Source organism: Myodes glareolus, chromosome 4, assembly GCF_982192425.1.
Source record: "Myodes glareolus chromosome 4, mMyoGla1.1, whole genome shotgun sequence".
NCBI classification, from domain to species: domain Eukaryota; kingdom Metazoa; phylum Chordata; class Mammalia; order Rodentia; family Cricetidae; genus Myodes; species Myodes glareolus.
Genome location: NC_142029.1, coordinates 71,257,242 through 71,278,096, shown reverse-complemented (window position 1 = coordinate 71,278,096; position 20,855 = coordinate 71,257,242). Strand labels below are relative to the sequence as shown.

At 46.9% G+C, this 20,855-nt stretch overlaps 1 protein-coding gene across 3 annotated transcripts in view; it reads left to right on the top strand.

The window, feature by feature from the left end:
- Window positions 1-20,855, top strand: part of Grik4 (glutamate ionotropic receptor kainate type subunit 4) — a 424,337-nt gene that overhangs the window by 372,544 nt on the left and 30,938 nt on the right. For all 3 annotated transcript variants that reach the window (XM_087905544.1, XM_087905543.1, XM_048417251.3), the window contains one exon: window positions 9,530-9,643. In XM_087905544.1, coding sequence (XP_087761670.1) covers window positions 9,530-9,643 — 114 coding nt within the window. The remainder of the gene's footprint in view (window positions 1-9,529; window positions 9,644-20,855) is intronic.

Sequence of the window (20,855 nt, the reverse complement as noted above, 5' to 3'; positions counted from 1 at the left end):
AGATGTGCTGGGCCGGCTCAGATGGTAGAGTGCCTGCCTAGCACGCAGGAGCCCCTGAGTTCTTTCGCAAACCCTACAGAAACCAAGTGCAATGCCACACGCTTGGTGCTTGGGAGGCAGAGCAGGAGGCTCAGAATTGAAAGTTACCCTTGGCTGCATATTGAGTTTAAGGGTAGGTTGGGTTACCTGAGATCCTGTCTGGAAAGAAAGCAGGGTGGGGGAAGACAAACAAGTGTGTTATCCTGAAAACTCAAAGTTAGTCCATGAGCTGTGTGAATTAGGGCCGTTCTTCAGAGCGCCAGGTGTGGTAACAGCGGCCTTGGTGACTGTGTGAGAAAGTCACCGCCAATGAGGCCCAAACTCGGGCCGCTGTTTCTTTTCCACACCGCTATGACATAAACAATGTGCAGCGTATATAATGCATATTGATTTTCCAATCATGAGATTTCTTTGCCTTCTTCAAAATTTACATTGGATTTTCTAAAGCAATCACTTTAATAAATGAAATGAAAGCTAAGCCTTTAAGCTACAGTCAAGTCATAGCAACTCTCTCTTCTGTGGTGTTGAATCCTATTCAGGCACTGTTCTGGCTGCTTTCTGTACATTCGTTCATTTAACCTTTACGATATATTTGTGGACTATATAATATCTCTGTTCCTGGTTTCCACATGGGGAAACTGAGGCATAGAGATTCCAAGTAACTGGCATATAATTACATGGCCAGTAGGATCTAGTTACACTGCCCCTAGAGGTTCTATCCAGAGCCTCTATGCTTATGTTGCCCTTGCTGAGAGCTGAGGTGAGAAACTCAGTGCTTGAACTCTTCCTTCAGGCGTCCACCCATCTGTACCGTGATCACAGCCATTCAGCAAGTACTTCCAGAGTGTTGATCCCAGGCACATCTGTAGACACAACCAAGGTTGCGGATGACACACAGGGATCCCTTGCCTCCTGGAACGCTCACTCTTCATGAGCATCAGGCGGCTTGATAACTTAGCAAGGAGATTTTAGATCATGGTTCTCACACGAAGAATAAGAAACAGGGTAATTAGTCCAAAGGGCTGGGAGTGCCCTTGTTCAGTGGGCATCCAGAGACGGCTGTAGAGTGGTAAATTGCTTGCCATGCAAGCCTGAGGACCTGAGTGTAACCCCTTAAGACCCACATAAAGTCAGGCATGCTAGGATGCATCTGTCACCCCAGCACTCCTATGCTGGCCTGGGAGGCAGAGACTGGAGAATCCTGGAAGCCTGAAAGCCAGCTAGCCCAGCATCCATAGCATCAAACAACAAAGAGACCTTTCCAGTTAACTTCCTGTTGCCATGATAAACACCACGACAGAGAAACAACCTAATGAGGGAAGTGTTTATGTCCACTTACCACTCCCAGGTTACAGTCCAGCACTGGGGGTAATCAGAGCAGGAACTCAAAGCAGGAGCCTAGAGGCAGGAACTGAAGCAGAGGCCAAGAAGGAACGCTGCTCACTGGCTCACTTCCTGGCTTTTGTCCAACTAACTTTGGTGTTACAGCCCAGAACCACCTGCCAAGCGATGATACCACTGCAGTGGACTGGGCCCTCTTACAACATCAATCAAGAATCAAGACTGCCATAGGCCAATCTGATGGAGGCAATACCTGATGTTCCTTCTACTCAGGTTTGTCTAGGCTTATGTCAACTTGGTAAAATCTAACCAGCACAGAGACCCTACCTCACAATTTGGAAGGCAAGACTGTGGTCCCCAAGGTTGTCCTCTGCCCTCCACACACTTGCCCACACTCACACACATAAATGCACACACACACATGTACCTCATATTAGAGATAGTGTGTGTGTGTGTGTGTGTGTGTGTGTGTGTGTGTATGTGTTCAGAGGAAGCAGACGTGTAGTCTGAGGCAGAGTGCAAAGCAATGGCAGGGCTTTCAGGCATATGTCTATCTGACTACAGAGGGCAGGGGCTTAGTGAACAATACTCTGTAGGGAGACATCAAAAGTTAACACTGTCTTCTCAGCCTCCTGACCCGGCTCAGACCCCTGTGCCCTATGGCTTCACCCTCAGATGATGAGCTGGTCCCTTCTCCCCACAGCTCACAATCTTTCTTCCGATCTGTCCTCTCAGGCCAGTAACAGAGTCCTGTGCCCAGCCAAGTAAATATTTCATGGAGATTTTAATTTAACTCTCAGGGAATCCATCCAACCCTGAGACTAGACTGTCACCTCAAAAAATAGCACCAGGGATGACTTAGACCTAGAGATGACATTGCCACCCCCTCCCCATGAATGCTAATGTGCCTCTGGCTATCACTGTGACACGTGAAGCCCAGTGAACAGGCTTGCAAGAATGGCCAGGGCTTTCTCTGAGCAGAGGCTCAGGAGTACGGGCTTGGGGTGGAGGGAAAATACCTGTACAGGTGCCAAACTGGACACCGTGTGTATGTGTGTGTGTGCATGCACGCACACGCACACCTACACAAGTGACCAAAACTGGACCCAATTATATTCCCTTATCCTTCACCTCATGTGTTCATTCTGAAAGAAAGGAAGCACCTTGTCTATCTAGTAGGCAAAGACACCAACCATTTTACAGGTGCCATGTGACTGCTGAGCGTTCTCTCTGACCACCATTGGTAGATGGAGTGGGCAGCCAGTCTGATCATGCACGCAGGAGAACAGCACATGAGTGTCACTATGGCGCTTACGTGGTGACATCCCCAGGAACTTAAGAGTCAGCAGGGGCATGAGTCCCTGACTCCTTCAGAGCTCTTGCCTCCCTGCTCTGAGACTCCAGTTCCCTGGGCATCTGCATAGATGGGAGTGGAAGGGGAAAGGCGTGTAGCAGGTAAATCAATTGAAAGACTGGAGTGTGTGATTCTCATCTGGATTGGGATGAGACGCTTTATCAATGTACCTGCCTGAGCCGCAGAGGACTTGGAGCGAAAAGACTTGGGGAGCTCTGCTTAACCGCAGAGCAGGCCCTGTGGCTGGCCTCCAGATCAGCCCAGGCCTGCCTACTCTGTCCCTTCCAGAAGTGTAATTAGCACCCTGCTGACAATTGCTTGAGCCAATATGATGCTTTGGCTCCCTGCTAATGCTGTCCTGGGTGTTAAGGGGCTCCTGATTAGGGGCGGGTTAGGAAAAGATGTGCGCCCTCTAGTGGGGAAACTGGGCCTTCAAGTCCCTTGGCCTGATGAGCTAAGACATGTCTCAGTCAGGCCAGAGTCCAGCATGGAGCCTCCTGAAAAAATAAAAGTCCCATTTGCCAGAAATCAACCTGGTTCCACGATCAGCAAGAAAGGGCTTTAGCATAAACTGTGTTTAGGGGGCTCTCCACCTGCCCCTGAACTGTCCTCGCTGTCCTTAGGACTTGATGTGTACCTACTTGTGGATACAAAGATGAATCTTTCTAGAAAAGTATTGTTAATGAGCATTTGTTAAGCCATAGCATATGCTAGGCATTGTGTAAATGCTAGGCATTTACAGGGTGTACAATCTCTTAGCTTCCTAAGGACCCCAGATTGAACATTGTTATCTCATGTTAGAGTGAGAAGTAGGCGTGGGGAAGCCATGAGGACTTCCCATGGTCGCAGAGATGAACGTGAACTCAGTTCAGTGTGGTGCCAGTGACACAGGCTTATGGTCACCGCAGGGGGATGAGAGGACTGGCCTCAAAGTCCCTTCCCTTCTAGATGTCACAAAGAATGCCAACCCCTCTTCAGAGCCTCAGCCCGGCCTTGATTGGAACTCTTTGTGCTCTTCAGAGGTAATCTACCCCAGAGTGAGGGCTTCTGGGATGCTCAGCACCATCTTATTCTGGGCAGCGCTTTCAGAGCCTTCCAGAGTTAAGTGAGGCAATTAGAGAGTTGAGTGAAGAACCGCCAAGAAAGAAAGGCAGTCCGCATGAGAAGCAGGTGCAGGCTGGACTCAAAGAGGCATGGGGAGCTGAGGTGCAGGGGCAAATAGCTTCCTCGGGGCAAAAGCTGAGGCTCATGTAAAATGGTTAGAGGGAAGAAAGCTCTAGAAGCTGATTATAGGCAGCACAGTGGAGTTGAGAGAATTTGTAAGGTGCTGGGGGCAGGGCACACAATCGACTCTCCCCGAGAGGTCACAGAGACTCTGGGGAATGCCTGTTTGGCAACTGGCTTCTGTTTCTCCCGGAGGTTTCCAGAGAATGGAGTGATGTGAGGCCTGGGAGGGTCCCCAAATGTACAGAAAAGCACAAAGTCATTTGTAAAAGACCTGAGGGGCTGAGTAGCCAGCTACTAGCATGCCTGGCATTCACCATGGACGCCGGAAGGAAACGCCATGTGTTTCCAGAAGGCCTTTGAGACGCTGCTGACCAAAAAAGTTCAGCGGCAGCTACATCACCACTACCACCCCAACTTCAGAAGTGGACCAGGCCGTGCTTGTAACCCAACAGCAGAAGTAGACCAAGCCGTGCTTGTAACCCAACAGCAGAAGTGGACCAGGCCGTGCTTGTAACCCAACAGCAGAAGTGGACCAGGCCGTGCTTGTAACCCAACAGCAGAAGTGGACCAGGCCGTGCTTGTAACCCAACAGCAGAAGTGGACCAGGCCGTGCTTGTAACCCAACAGCAGAAGTGGACCAGGCCGTGCTTGTAACCCAACAGCAGAAGTGGACCAGGCCGTGCTTGTAACTTACCAGCTCACCCTCCCACTACTGCAGAACCTGGGCTTCATTACCCTCATTGACAGACAAGCACACTGAGGCCAAGAGAGGTGGAAAGACTTGTCCAAGGTCACACGGCAAGAGAGTTGACTGAGTCCAGCAGGTCTGCCCCCACGGAAGGCTATCAGCCCACACACTCTCCAGTTTGTCTCGGGCTCCTCCATGCAACCATCTCTCTCGACTCACGCAGTCTCCTTAGGCCGACGATGAACCATTACATAGTCTGGGAGAACACAGGTCAGTCACCCGTGAGAGTCAGGGGCAGCCTGCTGACTGCTCCCTCCTCCAGGGGAAACCACAGGTGGAGGAGGCAACCCAGAACACTAGGAGACCCTGCTGGGTGCAACAGAGGTTTTTTTTTTTTGTTTTGTTTTTTTGTTGTTTTTTTTTTTTTTCCAAAGTAGGGAGGGCAGTGGCTATCTTAAAATGGCAGCCAAGGTAACTGTGCAAACTTTGTCCACTTGAGGGGGACAAGGCTATATGGCTACCAATGAATGTCCTCAGCATTCTCAGGGAAACTCAGAGAAGACCATGGGCTCAGGCAATCTGAGCAGACCCAATCCCTACTGTGAGCATGCTTTTCCTCCCAGCCCAGGTTTAGATCTCCAGAGAAGTATGAGCCAGTCTGGGGCTTGGGGCTTTGATAGCAATGTGGCCACTGCATGATCCCCGTTAACTTCCAATGAGGCAAAGGGGGGGTATGTTTTCGAAGTCACCTCCAGGCCAGCTCCTGCCTGGCCCAGCCTTGTAAATTCTACCAACATTCAGGAGATAAAAGGAGGGGCGTCCCTCAGAGGCAGCATGCAAAGACCTTCAAAGAACTCTTTCAATCGTAACTAAGCAAAGGAGTGGGGCCTGGCGCTCAGGGGGAATACATTTAAACACCCTTGTGTGTGTGTGTGTGTGTGTTACCTCCACCACACAGCAGACGTGTGCTCTCTTTTCTTGTCTCTGATCTCAGCCTGACTCTTGGTCTGGTCTGCTTTCCCAGCCCTAGGATGTCAAGTTCAGGCCTGAGCCGCACAGTTTCCTCCCTGACCTTCCCAGATGCAAGGTCCCTGCAGTTGCTGCCCCCGAGCCTGGGGAGCAGGTTCCGCCTTCAGCTTCTTACCCTCATCCATTCCTCACCATTCCAAGCTTTCATCACCTTTTAGGGCAGAATGGGGGCCATGTAAAAGAAGTCACGTGATCTCGAGCAGGGCAGAAATGCCTGGGACTGATGGCTGGAAAACCAGGGAGCCCCTTTCCCTTCACAGTTAAGGAGCCCGTTCCTGTCAAACAAAAACAAGGAGGTTGGGGCCCAGCTGTGACAAGATCCAGATCGTCAGGTTTCCCATCCACTGCTCTCTCCCATGGAGAGCATAGTCTTCTGCCCCACCATAAGGCTTCAGAAAGGCTGCCATGTGCCTGTGTTCCCCTCAGCCTCCCGCCTTAGCCATTGTAGTGTCGGTGCGGTCCCAACCCCCTTGCTTGTTAGTGTGTCTTCATGGCACATTATCTCCTCGTCTGAAGGCTGCTTTATAGCATAATGTCTTTTTAACTAAGGTAAAAGAAAATGAACACACATCTTTTGGAATAATCTGATCCCACGTGATCACGGCTGGCACCCCGGGGTGCGCTGAAGCCAAGGTAGATAATTACTCTTCTATACCGAGTCAATTAAATATAAAAAACAGCCACCACCAACCCTCTTGCCGGTTTCTGTAGCTTGTGACTGCCTCTTCGGTTTCCCTGCCCCCAACCTCTTCCAGCCTGGGGAGAAAGGAAAGAGAGGGCGAGAGCACAGAATCAGCTTTGCCAGCCAGAGGCAGTTTTCTATGTGTGGTCCAATTTGGAGAAGTTTGTAACACTACAGAAATGGCCTGGCTGTGCCGGGGCATACTGTCTCCACCTCCACAGGTGGAGGGAGGAGAGATGTAGCCTATTTCCAGTTCTCTGCCCATATGGACATATGGATTGTTCTGGCATTCATAATGTCTTTGTTGGCCAACATGAATAAACTTGCAGAATGATTTCCAAATTATTGTCCAAAGTTTGCCCCCTTTAGAGAAAAGCTGAGTGTAGGCAAAGGAAATCTGGGGTGGTTGCGATTTCCATCGGGCGGTCGATTTGGAGTTCTGAAAAGAGAAATCACCAGAGAAAGGAACAGAGGCTGCGTTTACCCCTTGCTCATTTTGTCATCTTAGTCTTTTTAAAAGGTTTAATTAGTGGTGTGTGTGTGTGTGTGTGCGTGTGCATACACATATATGCGAGTGTGCACACACGTGTGTATATGCTGTATTCATGAGTATGCAGCTGCATGTTATAGTGTGTGCACATGTGAAGGGCCAAAAGAGGACACTGTCATCTTCTTGTATCATTCTCCCCTTATTGCCTTGAGAAAGGCTCTCTCTCTCTCTGAACAGGAAGCTTGCTGTTTGGGTGCAGTGAGCTCCTGGAATCTATATGTCTCCACCCCTATCAATGTTAGGATCATAAGAATGCCTGTCTTCCTATGTGGGTCCTATGGATTTAAACCGATGTCCTCATGCTTGCACGGAACAGCAACACTCTTACGACTGAGCCACTTGCCCAGCTCCAGTCAATCTTCCTGTGTGTGTGTGTGTGTGTGTGTAGAAGGCAACTTTAAGCATTATTTCTTGCAAACTATTCACCTTGGTATTCTGGGGCAGGGTTGCTAAGTAGTCTAGGACAATGATCTGTAAGTTTTCCCCTTAAATAAATAACCCTTTCATTAATCATAATTCCAAACTGGTGTGGGATTGTTTTGTGACTTACATCTACAAGTTTGGAACTTACCAGTGAGGCTAAGCCGCCCAGGTAGTGAGCCCCAGACACATGCCAGGGCATGGCTGCAGGTGCACTGAGCTCACAAGCGTGCACCACCAGCACCAGATTTTTAAGCATGGGTATAGGGTACACTCAGATCCCCACACTTGCACGGAGACACTTTGTTGGCTGAGCGTGTCCCCCCCCCCCCCAGTCCCCTGTCTTCACGCTTACTTCACTCCAATTGTTTGAACTCTTGCCCTCCCCTGCCTGGCTCTCAGGCAGGTCTGTGCTCTTGTTCTACAGTACACATGCCCTCAGGCATAGCCTTGCACCTGCAGGCCTTTGAGGCTGTCTTCCTGGCTTTGCGTTCAGCTCACAAGCTGAGTTCAAGCCGGTGCCACTGTCCCTGAGGGCTGTGGGGCTGAAAGGCCCAAGAAAAAGCCTCTAAAGAGTCCCCCAAATGAAGATGCTGACAATCTTCTAATCAAACCCCACTCTGTCACCCAAGGGCTGATTCACTGGGTAGCAGTCATCAACACTCTCACAGAAATATGGAATGAGCCACTCACATCTCCCCTTCTTCATTAAAATCCCCTCTCATCTGCACTCCAGTTTCTCTGAAGGGTGGCTCTGCTTGATTAGGGTCTAAGTTTGCTAACCTGGGCTGGGGCATGAATTGAGAATGGAAGGCTGGCACGAAACTATTGAAAGTGAAACTTGATGATAGATTTACCCTTCCCAAGCACAAGTCCCATCAGCGTCTAAGTGAGGTACGATCCTCATTGCTGCAACTAAACACCCTCCCACCCCACCCCACCCCACCCCCACCCCCGGCCGCCGACAGCAGCAACCTGCAGGAGCAGAGGTTCATTTTGGTTCATGGTTTGGAGGAAACAATCCATCATGGAGAGGAAAGCATGGTAGAAGGCGCCTCTGTCCATGGCTGCACGATTGTTGCAGTGTGACTTTCCCTCGCGTCTCTGTGATTCAGAAGGTGAGAGAGAGACTGTCCCAGGCTGCCAAACTATAACCTCAAAATTCCATCATTCTGGCTTTATCTTCGATCTAGTCCCCAAAGGTTCCAAAATGTTCTTTAACCTCCCTAAACCACCAGAGACTATATGTTCAAACACGGAGCCCGTGTTCTCACATCCAAAGCATTACAGCATCCTACTTTCTTGCAATCGTATGGCAGTTGTTGAGTGTGTGTGCGCACACATGCATACTCTATGTGCCCACATACACTCAGGACGAATGGACTTGTGGACACTCACTTTTCTTCCTGCTTTTAAGGAAATATATAAAATATAAATATATTGCCTGTGTGTTGAACATAGCTCTTAACTATTCACTCTTAAATATTAAAATATAGATTATTATCACTTGCTATAAATACGGAATCTTATGTAAGACCACAAAGAATCTGACCCTGGGGTCTAGAAAGAGACTCAGGAGTTCACATTTTAATTGGTCCACTGAATGCTGCAGGTACTACAGGTAGATATAAGTGACCTCATACGCTGTGTTTTGAATGTTATGTTAGAGAATTGCTGTGATGAACAGAACACTCTCCTCCCTGTATGTCCTTGCTTTGTGGATGAGGCTGTGGAATTCTAGACAAGCTTGATCAATTCTTTAGTTAGGCAGAGTGTGGGCTAGAACTGAGTCCTGTCTCTGGGCTTTCCCACAGCCCCAGGTATTGGGTTGTAGACAACAGGAAAAGGCGTCTTTTCTACAAAATGGATTTAAATTAGATCCAAGGAAGAATTTCTGACAGGGAGGAACACCAAGAAAGCTTGCCCAGAGGTCTCCTCTTCTGGAATGTTTGGAAATTGATTCTGAGCGGCCTGACTGTGGTCCCTCTTGTTTGTAAATTACCTTTGTAGTCTGAGGGGGTCTAACAGTAATTAGACATGAATCACGGCTTCAATCTGGGTCCTTCTGAGAGTGATGGTTTAGGTCTGGACTGAGCCAAGAAGCCTGACCAGAATAACATCTCCTCAGCAGGCACAGCCTGTGGTCACTGGTCCCCTGTGTCCTGCCTCCTCTGATAGTCTGTCTCTGTGTCCTTTCAGAAAGCTGATCTGGCTGTGGCAGGCCTCACCATCACAGCTGAACGCGAGAAGGTGATTGACTTCTCGAAGCCATTCATGACGCTGGGAATTAGTATTCTTTACAGAGTTCATATGGTAAGAGACTTATTTTATAAGCATTTATGCCATTAAAGTTATTTGCATGCAAACACTGAGTTATATGGTAATAATGAATGACTCACAGAAATATTTGGATTTCGAGACTTAAATGCAAATGCACTGGGCTATTTTTTCCTCCATCAGCTGCAGGATCTTACAAACAGGAGAAATGGGAAATTCACACTTGGGAGCTTTCCAGCAAAGATGGCTTCTGTCTCTAAATAGGGATGGCTGAGAGGGCCATTTGAGACACTGGATGTGAGTGACTGGCCTCAGGACGCAGGGACCAAATCTTAGATGCTCAGGGCTCCTCTGCCTCCAGGGTTCACTTTGTTCCCTCTGGGCATTGTAAGACTGTGGGGCTGCAGGCTTCGTCCTCTCTTGCTTTTCGGTCCTGTTTTTTTGGTTCTTGTTTTTCAGAGATCTATTCTTGCCAATACTGGCCACCTACATTCCTTGTTTGTTTTCTTTTATTTTTTAAAGGATTTTTTTTTCTGGCTATGATAGCATCAAAATGAATACATAGGAACACACCAGTAGTCAGCCAAAGATGGACATGCCATCTGAATGTCTTGCCTGCTGGAAAGAGCAGGAGTCACTCTGGTTGTGTGTCATCAATCAAACGGATCATCACTCTGTGGCCAGCCAATAATGGAAACTTCCTTGCTTCCATTATTAGGCCAGAAGATTCTTCCTCTCCTCCTTCATCGAAACTACCTCCAGGTGTACAGCTGTCACATTCTTCCCCTGTATTCTAGTCCCTTTCAGTCGCCATAATTTAACTGTCACACATGCCCCAGGATGTAACCTGACATCACGAGGCACGGTGACAACGGCTCTCATTTATTGAGTACCTTTGTGTCCCAGACACTACCAGATGACTTTGAGGTGGATTCTAGTTCGGGAGTGAATTAGGTCCCTATAAAATACACGCTGAAGTCCTAAGCCCCAGGATCTGAACATGCAGGCTTTCTTGGAAACAGTCCTTTCCAATGCTATGGAGAGCTAAGATAAAGTCTAGCAGGAGAGACAACCAGAGGCCGCCCACACGCCCTCCGAGTTTGGCTCTCTGCAGAGGAGACCCCGTGTTTTTGCAACTGCAGTCTGGCTTACAGAGACACTGTCTTTGAAAGAAAAAACAACAGTTTGCCAGTGGGCATATCCGCCCTATATGCAAATCTGAATCTCCCTGGGAGTCAAGGAGGGCCTGTGTTTGGAGCTGTGGCTGGGTTCCTACAGGACAGAAATCACTGTGTTGTGGAGACCATCCAGAAGGCTTGATTTATCAGAGTTACACTGTTTTCTGCTGAGCTACATGGTTGAAAAAGATGGCTAGAGCGTATAGAAGAAGAGATTAGAGTCAAAATGTTAAGCTCTACTGACAGACACAGGGGCAGTGAGGAGTTTGTTACAGTTGGTGACACTGTGCCTTGTGGAGTAAGGAGGCTGTGACCCTCTGACCCCATGTCCTTCCTTGTCCTGTTGTGATGAAAGTTTCCATTTACTGAGAGTCTCTATGTTCCAGACACTTGTGGTTTAGCTGTGTGGTGTGCTCTAGCTTTCTATTGAATTGTGTCCTCTTCAAAGTGCATGTTGAAGTCCTAATTCTGGAGACCCATGTACATGACCTTGTTGGGAAATAGATTTCTTGCCAGTGTTATAAAGAGGTAAAAGAGAGTCATGCTGGATTCAGATAGGTCCATATCCAATGACTAGCCAGCATCCTTGCAAAAAGAGGAGGGTTTGACTGGATGAAGTGGTGCATGTTTTAATTCCAGCAGTGGGAGAGGCAGAGACCTCTGTGAGTTCAAGCCTGGTTCTCTCTACCTAGCAAACTCCAGGCCAGTCAAACTTACATAGTGAGATCTTGTCTCAAAAACAATTTATTTAAAGGGAGCAGGCGATTTGGACACAGATGCACAGGGGAGAAAACCATGTGGAATCAAGCACAGAAACTGCAGGCATCTCCATGCCAACAGGCTTCAGTGATCTCCAGCAACCACACACGTTAGGAGAAATGAGAACCCTCTCCAGGAGGTCTCTGAGAGAGCTAGACTCTGTCGTCGCATCAATTGGCCTCCCATCCTCAAAATAACTGGGGGACGACACAATATGCCGGTTGTGGACTCTGTCTCAGCCACCCTAAAAAACGAACATGGTTGTGCTGTGCTAATTTTAGAAATGAGAACATGAGTATGGTCAGTTTTAAAAGTAGGTCAAGGGCACAGGCTAATAGCTCACACATGCTAAGCACATGTTAAAAAGCCAAAGAGCAAGATCTGATTTCAGCCTGTGTATAACCAGCCTGTGTGGGCTTTGGTGACTTGTCCTGTAGACTGCACTCTCTCTTTCTCAATGGGTCCTCTGGATTGGTCTCTAAGGAAAAGCAGGTGGGTACTAACATCTCATCATACTGAGCAGGAGACCAAACTCACACACGAAGCTATCTCAGGGAGAAAGGCATTTCAGATTGAGGTTCTTGACTTCCAGCAAGTCCCATGTCTCCAGCTTCCTCTCTCCTTTCTCTCTAGAGCCCCAAAAGGGCTTCCAGAAGGAATGGAGGCATACAACTTTTCTCCGTACTACCTGCTCTGGCAAGCTATAGAAACATAGTCAGGCTGTGGCCTTGATTTCCCAATCAATGCTAAGGAAACTAGAACCCTGGTGGTGACCTGCTGATCTATCGGCAGCCCTGTGACTGGAAGCACCCAAGCCCAGGTGTTTGCACCCTCTGGTACTCAGGGTTGAGTTGCCCAGCGTGGGGAACGGCAGTATTGAGCAGTAACTCTGTCCAGCACTGCCCCCTAGACATCAGCCCTGTGGGCTTTCTAAATGAGACTGTCAACCAAATATTTATTATACCTACCTCAGAAATCTATGGCTGTGTTTGTCCCATGAATTACCTCCTGGGACATTAAGTTTCATGTGTCAACTTGCAAGGCTATAGCTTCTCCGTATGTGTGGTTCACCATTAGTCCAGGAGTTTCTGGAAAGGGATTTTGGAGCTGTGGTGATATGTAATTAATCGACTAGAGTTCTCTGGCACTCCACCTTTGCCTTTGAATCCATCCAGCCTCGCCCCATGTGTCTGTGTCCAAATTCCCCCTTTTGTAAGGATGCTCATCATTGGGACAGGCCTCATGCGAATCAGTACAATTTTATCTTAACTCTCCATAACATAGACAAGGACTCTATTTTTCAAATAAGGTTGCACAATCATACATACAAGTCATGGGAGTTAGGACTTCAACATGTTTTGAGGGGGTCAGTGGCAAGAATGTAAGTGAGGCTCTCTTAATTAGTTTAATGCTACACGAGCAAGGAGGGGCTTTCTAAAGAAGGAATTCGCTCCAGACCAGAGCAGAGAGCTGCCTAAGATTCTAACCTGACCTTTTGGACTTACAAACTTCTACAGTTACATAGTTAAATGCATGAGTCAACAACTTATTACCAATCTAAATATGATAGATAGGCAGTTAAAAGGATAGATAGATGATTGTAGATAGATGATATATAATAGGTAGATAGATACATTCATATATATGCATGATAGATAGATGGACGATAGATAGATAGATAGATAGATAGATAGATAGATAGATAGATAGATGGGAAGGAGCTGAGAGTTCTATATATGAACCAGCAGGTAGCAGAAAGAGAGTGAGATACTGGTCCTGGCTTGATCATTTGAAACCTCAAAGCCCACCCCTAGTGACACATTTCCCCCAACAAGACCACACCCACTCCAACAAGACCACAACTCCTAATCCCTGTCAAGTAGTGCCACTCCATAATGGCCAAGCATTCAAATATATGAGCCTATGGGGGCCATTCTCATTCAAAATACCACATAGATATACAGAAAATTGATAGATGATAGATAGGTAGACAGACAGACAGATAGATCATTGATAGATGATATTATGATACAGTATGACTATAGAAATATATAAGTATGGATATACCTGTGTCTTCCATCGTTACTGTTTCCCTGGAGAAGCCTGACTGACCAGTACAGTCTCCCCTGCTAGGCCAGAATCTCTCCTCTCTCCAGCCCCACGGGGAGGGACCAGTGTGCCACCCAGCTGCTCAGAACTAATTTATATTGGGGCTGAACTCAGTGAAAAATGAGTTCTGGCATGAACAACTTACACTGAGCAGACCTGACAGTTTATGCATTTATTCAACAAATATTTACCAAGCGCATTCTGTGTGTGAGGCGCTATGCTTAGAAAGTATGAGAAACTCGAAGGGTGAGAGAACGTTCCTGAATTGGCTGAAGCAGAGGAGACCTGGTAAGCGTGTGTGTGCAGTGAGCACAGCTGTATGAGGGCTGCGCAGGCAGAGTCTGTCCCCAGAACCCCATATAAACCTGCACAGGGAAGCCTTGTCTTCACAATGAAAGTACCAATGGAGCGAGATTAAAGATAAATAATTGGTGTTTACTGATTTGTGAATTTTCTCTGATTGATGGTTATCTTTGAACAAAAATATGGCTAGTCTGTTCTCATTTATAATCTATAAGGACCTAAAATCTCTTCTTTGTCATGTTTATAAGGTCACCTGACTAATGAGTAATTGTTACCAAAAGGTGAGCATCTGGCAGCAATCAAATCTGCGTGTGTGAAAGTAGGAGTAATTAACTCAGCGCAAAGGCCTAATCAAGAATTGTTTTTATTCATTTGTTTATTTTTAATACAAAAGCATTAATTTTGTATGTATCCATGGGCTATCATGTAATGCCTCGTTACATGTATCCATTGTATAGTGTAATCCCAGTTAAGCACAATTGCAGAAGCCTCCAGAGAGTGGGCAAAATGGCTCAGTGAGTACTGTGCTTGGAGTGAAAGCCTTAGGGCCCGAGTTCAGATCCCCCCCAAACTCATGTAAAAAGCAGGTGCAATGGTGCCATCTCTGGGGCTTTGAATAAGAATGCTCCCCATAGGCTTGTATATTTGAATGCTTAGTCACCAGGGAGTGGGACTGTTTGAGAAAGATTAGGTGGTGTGTCCTTGCTGGAAGAGGTGTGTCACTGGGCTTCGAGTGTCTCTTCACAGCAATAGAACAGTGTCTGGATGGCATCTTAATCCCAGCGCCATGGAGGTGGACACAGGTAGACTCTGGGCACATTATCTAGCTGGTCTAGTTGACACAACGAGCTCCAGGGCCAATGAGAGACTCTATCCCCAAAGCAAAGTGCAGTGTGATTAAAGCAAGCACCCACCAGCAGCATCTGGCCTCCATGTATGCATTTGTGGATGACACATGCACACACACACACACACACACACACACACTACACATTATACACACACATTACACACACATTGCACATACATATCCACACATACATACTACACACACATACACACATTACATATACGTATTCACACACATATTATACCACATGCTACACACACACATTGCACACACGCTACACCTATACACACAGCCTACAGAATGATTAGTTGCAGATAGCATGTTTCTGAACCTTAAAGATGATCAGAAACGATTTGTGAATTTCCAAAACTTTTCTAATTGTTTTGAATATAGGTTATTAAATATCAATTATGGGTTATTTTCCTTATTCCTAATAACACAGCATAATCTGTTTCTGCTCAGCTATCTCTAAGATCAGAATAAGAGGACGCCCTGCTAATTGACAAGCCAGCTAAGGAGTCTGGCTTTGGCAAGCTTACTGTTGGCACACTGAACCCCTTGAAACTCTTCATTCCTAGCACCCACGTCACCATTGGCCTCTAAAGTCTCTGGGGCCTCTCCATCTCCTTGACGAAAACCTCTGTCTACGTCCCCTCCCTACATCCTTGCATTATTCCCTAGATAATGCCACTCTCGCCCTGGACCCCCCTTATCTCCAGCCCATGGATCTCACACATGGCTACCCTCCTTCACCTGGATGCCTAATAGGTAACCCAAACAGCATCACAAACTGTTCTGGACAAGAAAGGGCTGCCTTTCACTAGAATGGACTTCAGTTGGATTTCAGGAAGAACTTCCTGGCAGAGAAGAACACTGAGGAAGCCTGCCCCGAGGGTCTGCACCTCTGGGGTATTTGAAGACTGTATTGGAATAGTCTGATTCAGCAAACTGGTTCCTCTTCCTCTGTCCCATCTCAGATAATAGCGCCTCCATTCAGTGACTGGAGATGACCCTCTCTGCTTGCCCCTAAACAGTTCCCAGACTCCAGTAACCTCCGTCTCTTCTGCTTCTTTCTAACCTCAGTTGCTGTCACTACTGTGGATTAACTTCTTCTCAGTGGGTGGGAAAGTGTCTCTTATTCTCTGACTGTCCCCAGCCAAGAACCGCGATCAGCACCGGCATTCCCTAAGAAGTGATGCTGAAAATCGTGCACTCAAGCTTGGTTGCCTGCAGCTGAAGCTGAATCTGACAGTTAATAGCTGCATGTCACACACACACACACACACACACACACACACACACACACACACACCCCTCAGTGTCTTTCTCTGTAGGAATGAGTTGTTGTGCAGATTAAATGAGAACACATGTGCAGCGCCCTTAGTGCCCTGCCTGCCACATGTGCAAGGAAGTGGTCACTGTTCTGTGTAGCAAATGCAGGGGAATTGCCTCTCAATGCATTCCAGTCCTCATTCTACAGCCGGAGAGTTGCTTGCTTGATTGTTTTACTAATTTAATCAGATCCACTTTCTAGCATGGTCTACTGTTCCAGTAGTCTCCTCACCTCCTTATCTAGGTTCATCCTTATCCTGGCCTCAACCACCGAACTTCTAGATCCAGCACAAATGTCAGACTGTCTCCCCTACCCTCCTCTCCTTCTCTCGGCTGCCGCCATCTATTAGATACTTTCATGTTGCTTCAGGTATTCTTTCCTGTCTCTTCTTAATCAGACCCCTGTACAGATCACGTTAAAGGAAAGCTTCTGTGTTTGCCAGACTAGAATTTTAGGATATGACTTTTGATTTCTAAAATGTGATTGTTCTAAATACATAGTACTACTTGATAGTCATGAAAAGAAAAACGGGGAGGAGAGAGGGAAGAATGAAGGCCATATCCAGTGACCCTGTGGTCAGTGAGTATCATCTTCTCAGGAGGAAAACACTGAGCCCCAGAAACCCCCAATCTATGCTATGGAGGGTCAGTATGCCAGACAAAAGAATGCACAACCTACTAGACTTATTTTTATTTCTGTTTTATTTTTAAATCCCAATTGGCCTTAAGAGTAGAAATGAAGTAAAGGCAGATATATTTCATGCAGCCCGGATACATCAACCACCCAGGCAGAGCTGTACCTGCCATCTGAATTTATTGTTCTCTCCCCTAGTGTCCACACACCCTACGCACAACACAGCATCTGTATTAGTTACTTTTCCTCCTGCTGTGACCAAGTCCCTGACACAGCAATTAAGGATGGAAAGACAGGCTTCTTCTGGGTTATATTGGGCATACAGTCCATAACAGCAGGGAGGGCCTGCCGGCAGAATTGCGAGGCCACTCATCACATTGCCCCCACCGGCACGAAGCAGGGAGATGGGCTGGTAGCCTTCCTTTTGGTGTGGCTTTCATGAAGTCGAAGACTCCAGCCCATGAGCTAGTGCTGCCCATATTCAGGGTAGGGCTTTCCCCTCAGCTAACCTTCTCCAGAAAGGCCTCACCTGCAGAAAGCACCTGCAGAGTTGTATTGCCAACGGGGATTCCAAATCCAGCCCAGTTGCTGATGGAGAGTCACAGTCACTGTCGCCATCACCACGTCCACCTAAGAAAGTGTCAGGACCCTTGCCCAGGACCAGATGTGATGCTAAGCCATGAACGCATGGCTGGGCTGTTAGAATCTGAGGTGGCCCCAATGCTTCGAAGATGGTAGTCAAGTGATAGGATCTGGATGGAGTTAAAGGCTTGTGAGTCCCCTGGCAAATTAGCTCATTTCTTTTTAATGAGAAGTTCAATGTTTAGTCTAGCAGTCTATCTCCAAGGGGATGGTGTTTTCAAGAGTTCTGAGGCATTCCTGTGCACTGTGAGTTCCCAACTATATGTGAAGAGAGGAGAGAAAGCCTGGGGAAGAAAAGCATTTCTGACAGAGTATATCTTGTGGTGGCTCTCTATCTGTTTCCTCCTGCTGCAACGATTTGCCTCATGATGCTTTTGCTTAGACTAATATTAAAGTAAGTGTGTATTCCTTGAGCACTCCCTGTCTGTTGTAGCTAGGTATTATTGGAATGTGCCAGAACCCAACCTGGGATTCAACATTTGGCCCGTTTAACCCCCAAATGGGTAAATCTCATTTAAGTAATTTCATGTTGGCTTCTTTGGGGAGCTTGGATTGATGTCTGAGGTATAGCATGTTGACGCACAGCTCTTGGTTTGTGAGACACTTCTGCACAGGCTCTGGTGGAGCGCAGCAGTGCCAGGGAGTAGGTGGGGTGATGCTCACTGCACGGAGCAGGAGGGGGAAGCCTGAAGTCTGGACGCGGGTGCTGTAGCAGGCACTGAAGCCAGCTTTCCCGTCTCCAGCTTCCAAATACTTTCAATTACTTGTCTCACGCTATAGTCTGGATATTCCTCCCACTGTCAAGGAAATGCATTAATTAGAGGATTGTTTAAAGTCTTTTCCTATCTGTGAAATCCACAATGACACAGAAGGTCTCCAGACAGCCCTTGTGCCTAAGATGCCCTAGAACATGTGACCATTCCCTCTCTCCTGCTGTCTTCCGCCTTACAGGAACAAATAGGGAAGTACATGGTCTGTTCTTTTTCCTTCTTTTGCTCTCAGCTAGAATATTTTCTTTCAATAAAACTTATATATATATATATATATACACACATATATATACATATATATATATATATATATATATATATATATATATATGAAAGAGAGAGAGAGGTAATCAGGTGGTGATTTGAATGAGAATGCTTATATGTTTAAATGCATGGGTCCTCAGATAGTAGAACTGTTTGGGAAGGATTAGTGGCTGTGGCCTTGTTGGAGGAGATGTGTCACCTGAGGTGGACCATTAGGTTTCAAAAGACCACAACAGGTATAGTCTCTCTCTCTCTCTCTCTCTCTCTCTCTCTCTCTCTCTCTCTCTCTCTCTCTCTCTGCCTGCTGCTTATGGATCAGGATATAAAGTTCATAGCTACTGTTCCAGCCCCGTGGCTTACCAAATGCCACCAAGCTCCTCGCCATCATGGACTTAGAAGCTGTATTCAAGTCCCCAGCTAGACCCTTTCTTTTAGAAGAGTTCCCTTGGTTGTGGTGTCTCTTAACAGCAGTAGAACAGTAACTAAGACAGACAGTCATTCAAAAGCGAGAGAGAAATGAATGCCAACAACAAGCTAATGCCTGGCACTTGCTGGGTGTGTTATCTATTTTTTAGGATGGTTCATTTCATCTCAGAAAGGCTGTCCAGGAACCTGGAAAAGACTGCTAAGCCAGTTAGTGAGTCACCTGTAACGTAATAGTCTGTTCTCCAGAGGTCAAAAAATGAATCGTGTTCCAGTCCCTATAGCTAAGTTACTTGAAAGCATAGCCCATTAATAGAAACATGGACACCTGGAGAGATAGCCATCTAGGCACTGGATAGATATCGAGTGCCTCTCCCTCGAGCAGCTCAGGTGGCATATCAGCACTGTTTTACTAATGGTCGCATTCATCCTTCATGTGGATCATGGTGCTTTGCTTTTATAGAAGAAAAAAAACAAAAACACCTAGAGATGGTGAGTGGCTTGCCTAGGACTGACCACTCAGTAAGTCAAGGTTAATGCTAGGATGGAAAGTTGGGTGTCCCCAGGGCAGTGAAGTCTCCAAGGAGCAATGTAAGAATAGATATGCTAGTGTGTGGGATGCATCAACAACCAACGTTCAAGGTGTTTTGTGTGGAATGGAGGTGCTGCTTGCTTGCTGACTTTTTCCTCCTGGGCTCACTAGCTAAACTAAACTTGCAAGATACAGATCAAAGATGTGAGCTTTTGCAATCATATAACTTCCTCTGCCTCTCCCAGGCTGAGTAATTTTTTTTCCCCTTCTCAACCCTAGAGGATGTGTTACTGATCACTGACCATTCCTGGCTGTCTAACAAGAAACGGCTCTGTAAGCTGGCATTTAGTTCCGTAGACACTCAAAAGTACAGAGACGTGACAACCCTTTGGTGACATGTTGGAAGGATGGGACACAGGGAAGGAGGAGAGTTGTTGTCACTGGTGTGATGTGTATGGCAATGGTGGCGGGGCACACTGCCCTTCCACAGATCCAAGAGCAGCTTCCACGTGTCTGCTTCATTCTTCAGTACACTCCTCTGGGAAAGCTGAGGTGGAACAGAATTCTCAGAATTTTCCAGGCATAATGTCACATGGCTGGAATCCTAGCACTCAAGAGGCAGAGACCAGAGGGTCTTAAGTTTGAAGTCAGCCTAAGCAACACAGTGAGTCCAAGTCCAGCTTGGGCTGCTTGTCACAGCAAAACAAACAACCACCACAACAAAGAGATCCACTGGTTTCAAAGATGCCTCCTTTTAGGGTGAAGGCTGAGGGCTACCCTAGCTGCTTCCCTGGAGAGCCCTTCTGATTCTTGTGCTATAACCCTCAGGAACTTGAAGAATTAGGAAAAGTAGCTGAGGTTCTTCTCCCTCAAACACCTTCATCCTGTGTCATCATGGACCAGAAAGTAGTATTTCTGCTCTACTAGGGGAAGGGGACAGTGTCGGTGTAAAAGGTAGTCCCCTCCTCTGTCACACACTATCCTTCCTTTCATTCCTGTCTGCCATTAGATAGAGAGAAGTGTATGTGAACACACACACACACACACACACACACACACACACACACACACACACTCCTTACCATATCTTCAGCCCTCACGAAAACCCCACAAAGACAAATTTATTGTTACCTCCAAGTTCTAAGAAGTAAGCAGAAACCCAGAGGTTCAGCAGCTTGCCCAACATTGTTGAACTTGTAACTAGGTAGGGCATCAGTGTAAACCCTGCGCTCTGGTTCCAGAATGGGCACTTTTGTTTACCTCTCATCCTGCATTACCAGGCTCTGGTGTCCCCTGCATTTGGCTCCAGACTTTGGGAAGGAGTTTGGTTCCTTTCTATAATATCATTTCCCAACACATAGAAATCTTAGTAAATTAACAGATGTTTAAAAACAAATGACTGCCTCCTCTTCCAAAAATCATGAGTTCAATTCCCAGCAACCATGTGGTGGC